Raw genomic sequence first — 5,717 nt, 5'->3', positions numbered from 1 at the left:
CACACACACACACACACACACACACACACACACACACACACACACACACACACACACATATATATATATATATATATATACACACACAGAGAAAGAGAGATGGTTGGAGGGAGAGATAATAGATATATATATATAGTAATATAAATAGTTAAGTATAAATAGAAATAAACAAATAAATAAAAGATAGATTCACAGAAAGATGTAGTTTGGGAGATATATAAATGTAGATATAAACAGAAAGATAAAGAGATAGAATTCTGTTTACATAAATACATTACTGGACAGAGCTGGGTGATCAGCTTTAACCATCAGCACCTTGATATACCATGTTTGAATAAAATATGAGATGGTCATGGCTGGAATGTCTTTGATCATATGGCCAGAGATCAGCTTCATTTCCTTCTTTTATCACTTTGTTAATCCATTTGACTTTACTCCAGTCTCCATAGCACTTCTCCTATCTCTGCACTGCCACTAACCACCTACCATCAGAGTTAGCTGGCCTATAAAAGGGTGTCCATGTTGAAGTTGTTGGGGACTTTACAAGACGTGGATGTTGGTTCACACCCTGGGTAGCTTCGAATTGCAGATGAGCGTTTTTCATGTTCAGTCAAGGATGACAGCTGTACACACACACATGACAGCGTGCTGTCCCCTGGTCTGTACATCAGACGTGGCACACCAACCCAATTCCGCAGCACACCACCACTGCCAAATAAACAAACAAATAATAACAGCAATAACAATAACAACAACAACAGCAGCAGCAACAACAACTGTTTCAAATTTTGGCACAAGGCCAGCAATTTTAGCTGGTACTTGACTGGTATTTTATTTTATCTACCTTGAAAGGATAAAAGTAAAGTTGCCCTTGGCAGATTTAAACTAACAATTCTACCAACCCAGTGTTTTAATAACAACAATAATAATAATGATCCTTTCTACTAATGGCACAAGGCCTGAAATTCTGGGGAAAGGGACCAGTTGATTACATTGAACCCAGTGTTTCACTGGTACTTAATTTATCGACCCTGAAAGAATGAAAAGCAAAGTTGACCTCAGTGGAATTTGAACTCAGAACATAAAGACAAATGCTAACAATTCTGCCAGCTCAGTGCACCCAGTACACTGTGAAGTGGTTGGTACTAGGAAGAACATTCAGCTGTAGAAACCAAACCAAATCAGACGATGGAAATGGTGTGGTCCCTGGCCTTGCCAGTTCCTGTCAAACCATCCGACCCATGCCAGCACGGAAAATAGATGTTAAATATTGATGATGGGATTGATTTCACTGGTATTTTATTTATCAATCCTAGGTGTGGGGAAAGGCTAACTCAGCATCAGTGGGATTTGAACTCAAAGCATAAAGAACCACAACTAAATACAATAAGCCATTTATCAATGACTCAATGATTCTGTCATTCCTCTGTTTTAATTTTTCAAGGTTTAAAATTTTGGGGGAGGAGTAAGTTGATTACATTGATCCCAGTTCTCAACTAGTACCTACTTTATTGACCCCCAAAAGGATGAAAGGCAAAGCCAACCTTGATGGAATTTGAACTCAGAACCATGCCCAAAACAGACCTTGCTGGTGCTGATACCATGTAAAAAGCACTCAGTCCACTCTATAAGGTGGTTGGTGTTAGGAAGGGCATCCAGCCATAAAAACCATGCCAAACAGACAGTGAAGCCTAGTGTGGTCTTCTGGCCTGCCAGCTCCTGTCAAACCATGCAACCCATGCCAGCATGGAAAATGGATGTTAAATGATGATGATGATGATGAATGTAAAACTGGAAGAAATACCACTAAACATTTTGTCCAGCCTGCTGACAGTTCTGCCAGCTTGTTGCCTTAATCTTTCTTACAATAAATAATCGATCATATGCTCGTATGGGATTACAGTGTATTTATACATGAGAGTTTATATGCAACAAACACAGTAAAATGTGTACAAGTGCAACAATACATAAAAAATCCAACTGTACAGACACATCAACAAACATACATATGCACCAACAGTTTCATTTAACATAAATAAGTGATCAATAAGTGAAGAAAATTATTGACTAATTTGAAGCTCTGACTGTCAAATAATTTAACCCTTTAACATTTACATTATACTGTCAAATATAATGCTTATTTATTCACACTGCTTTGTATAAATCATGGATTATCTTGTAGCTCTGAGATTTCAATGATGTGATTGTTTGTTTTTAGAATGATATTGTAGGGTAGGTGTAAGAGGCCAAATCTGGCCAGTTTAAACATAAAACATGTAGAATATTTGGGGCTGACATGGCTAGCTTGAATGCTAAAGAGTTAAAGTAGGGTTGTGTTATATAGAAGAATAGTTAGTTAAGGCTAAGTTGTGATTTTGTTTGCTTTTTAAAACATTGCATAGTTCAACATAAACAAAATGACTGATAAATACATGCATTGAAACATACAAACTCAAAAAATACACACACAAACATATACAGACTTCTAAGATCATATTGAAGGAGTAGTGACAGAAGGAAAAAGAAGTCTCTGGAGCACCAAATGGTGAGCCAAACAGTAGCTTTGTATATTGAGAATATAGTACTAGGAGGCTGGTTAAGCATCTTTTGAGGACTTCATTTAACTAATAATGCTGCTTTTAGGAGAAAATGTGGTTGTGTGGTAAAAAGCTTGCTTCTCAACCACATGGCTCTGAGTTCAAATGTTGCTGAGGTCAACTTTGCCTTTCATCCTTTTAAGGTCAATACAATAAGTACCAGTTGAGCATTGCAGTCAATGTAATCAACTTACCTTCTTCTTTGAAATTACTGACTACGAGCCAAAATTTGAAACCAATAACACTGTGTAACATGATTTTTGTCCTTGGGTTAGCAGCTGTTATTTCTTATTTGCTTACCCCCAGAAAGTATTAAAAAACGGCTAACATTTCTTTCAAAATTTGCTTTTCTTACATTTATTCATAATCCAAAGAATCCCTCTCAACACATGGCTTACATGCTCCCCCACTACTCCTGCTCATCATCAGAGATGCACAAATTGTCAACCACTAAGGGACATGCTCAGGTGGTTTAAAGTTAAAATTTTGCTACACAGCATGATTTCCAATTTAGGCACAAGGTCATAAATTTGAGAGAAGTTACTTCATTAAATCAACTCCCCAGTGTACTTTAGATAAACTGGTAGTTTATTTCATTGACCTTAGAAGGATGACAAGCAAGTGGGCCTAGACAGAATTTTAACTCAGAATGTAAAGAGCCAAGACAATTATGCCAGGTGGTTCGTTCTTGGTTGCTCTAAAGCTACTTCCAAACAATAAAAATTGCTTGGATTTCTGGATGCAAGACATAGGTCATGAATGAAGAGCAGTAGAGAAAGATAAAAAAAAAAACCTATGAATGTGGACAAGAGTATTTCCACCCTCCCCTATATAATGTAGGGGAGAGAGAGAAAGAGAAGCAAAGAATTTCAGAGAATGATAGAAATTGAACCAGTGGGGGCATGCTGTAAAGAGAAATGGGATGAAATGGATGAGTCCTGTGATGAGGAAGGAAGATAGTAAGCAACTGAGAAGAAAGATGGGAATGACTGTGAAAGAAGAGAAATGGGAAAACCAAGAGAGACATGATTAAAGATGATGGGGAGCAAATAAGAGTAAGAAGGTTGATGAGAAAGAATGTTGGGGATAGTGCAAAATGGGAGTCCATCAGGCTAACAACTACTTTAGCAGGGAAAATTACCTTAAAATAATTATTTTTGTGGTATAGAAACAAGATTAAAAATTTGGCAGGGTATAGTTATAACAGGTTATGTGTATCCCTTGTATCCCACTGGTACTTAATTATTATGGGCCCTAAAAGGAAAAAAGGTGAAGTTAAACTTAACACTATTTGAATAGACAGCCCAAATTATAACCACATACCTCTTTTGTGTGCACCACACTTTGGTGCCTGTTTTATGGTCTGTTTCTATGTTGCAAGGTGGTCTGCTGGCTCTTAATTTATCCATTTCTTGCTGTTTGTTAAATTTTGCAACCTTTGCATTGATTCTTTCCAAGACTTTTGTAGGCTTACCATCATTGGTATAGAACTTACCAGAAACGTAGCCTAGAAGTAAAACAATAATAATAATAATAATAATAATAATAATAATAGTAAAATACTGTCTATGTGATCTCAAATTTTAAAGCAAACACATAATTTTCTTATGGTTTCTTAAACATTCACTTGAACAAAACTGTACAAATCCAAATATATGGTACCCTAGGCGTAACACCTACATGAACTTCTAACTTGTTGTCTCTTGAGGTCTCTGGGTGAGACTTGGATCCAACTTGTACAAATGCAAAACAAAAGTCAAACATAAAATAATAATAATAATAATAATAAATAATAATAAATGCTCTGATGAAGTACCAGGCAGTGGCTCTCATGGCTTCTGATCTTAACTGATTGGAAGTGTTATCATGTACATTGTTTTGTCTTCGTATAAAAAATGGGTTACAGCAAATATTCTGCTCAGTACCACAGATTTGCTTGTCAGTTGTTTGACCTTAATCAGTTGAGCATATCCCTTGGTGGCTGACGATATGTGCATCTCTGATCATGAGCAGAAGTAGTGGGGGAGCATCATAACCATGTGTTGAGAGGAATTCTTTGGGATTTGGATAATTCACCTCTGGAAACATGGGTGTTTTGTTCAACATCCTTAAACAACCCTTATTCAGGGACCTTTTGAGCAGGATTGGCTACTCAACCTGAAGAAAATTCTAACTGTCCCTATCTGAAAGTTTTGGTTTTCTTCCAGAGTTTCGTTTTGACGAGGAAGTTTTTCCCTCTTTCTCAAAGGTTGTCATTACTTTTGAGACAGTACTTCTTGATACACCAAACATTTTGGCTGTTTTCGTTACGCTAGCACCTGCCATAAATGAATATTAAATGTCCATCCTGATTGAACTAGTACTTTCTGACAGATGTAAATTTACAACTGACAGTTGTAAATTGTAAAGCATAACTGTCACCACTACTACATGAACCTGAAGATTGCATAGTTTAATGCATGAAAGTACTAGTTCAATCAGAATGGACATTTAATGTTCTATCATTTCATCATATTAGAATGTTTGGAGATTAAACAACCATCTAAGGGATAATAAATATCCAATATACTACTGGAAGTATACCTATGTATTTATATCCAAATGCTTACTGTTGCAAAGCAATAGCGCAATTGAATAATAGGTATGAATGGGGGTAAATAGAAATTTACCCAGAATTTATAAGGCAAAGAAGAAAATAGAGAAGATAATTAATTAACAAACATCAGCCTGCAACCTTCAATTGGGATCATCATCATCATCATCATCATCATTTAACGTCCGCTTTCCATGCTAGCATGGGTTGGATGATTTGACTGAGGACTGGTGAAACCAGATGGCTACACCAGGCTCCAATCTGATTTAGCAGAGTTTCTACAGCTGCATGCCCTTCCTAACGCCAACCACTCAGAGTGTGTAGTGGGTGCTTTTATTTGCCACCAGTATGAAGGCTGGTCAGGCGGTACTGGCAACGGCCACGCTCAAAATGGTGTATTTTATGTGCCACCCACACAAGAGCCATTCCAGGGGCACTGGCAACGATCTCGGTCGAAAATCCTTACACATGTCACGTTCGTTCGTCTTTCGGACTTGTCAAATATAATTCTGAAACAAGTTTTTACC

General features: G+C 37.1%; 1 protein-coding gene across 2 annotated transcripts in view; it reads right to left on the bottom strand.

The window, feature by feature from the left end:
* Positions 1-15: 15 nt before the first annotated feature.
* LOC106875170 (neuferricin) overlaps positions 16-5,717 on the bottom strand; it is a 9,717-nt gene continuing 4,015 nt past the window's right edge. The window contains exons 3-4 of one of the 2 annotated variants that reach the window (XM_052976747.1): positions 3,921-4,104; positions 16-660 (exon numbers count right to left, since the gene is read on the bottom strand). In XM_052976747.1, the coding sequence (XP_052832707.1) occupies positions 504-660; positions 3,921-4,104 (341 nt within the window). In that variant the 3' untranslated portion in view covers positions 16-503. Of the gene's footprint in view, positions 709-3,920; positions 4,105-5,717 lie in introns of both variants that reach the window. The other variant, XM_014923200.2, reaches the window with a different exon arrangement.

The sequence above is a fragment of the Octopus bimaculoides genome, chromosome 25, assembly GCF_001194135.2.
Source record: "Octopus bimaculoides isolate UCB-OBI-ISO-001 chromosome 25, ASM119413v2, whole genome shotgun sequence".
NCBI lineage: Eukaryota > Metazoa > Mollusca > Cephalopoda > Octopoda > Octopodidae > Octopus > Octopus bimaculoides.
The sequence above is the reverse complement of the archived record's forward strand: the minus strand, read 5'-3'. Positions and strand labels throughout refer to the sequence as shown.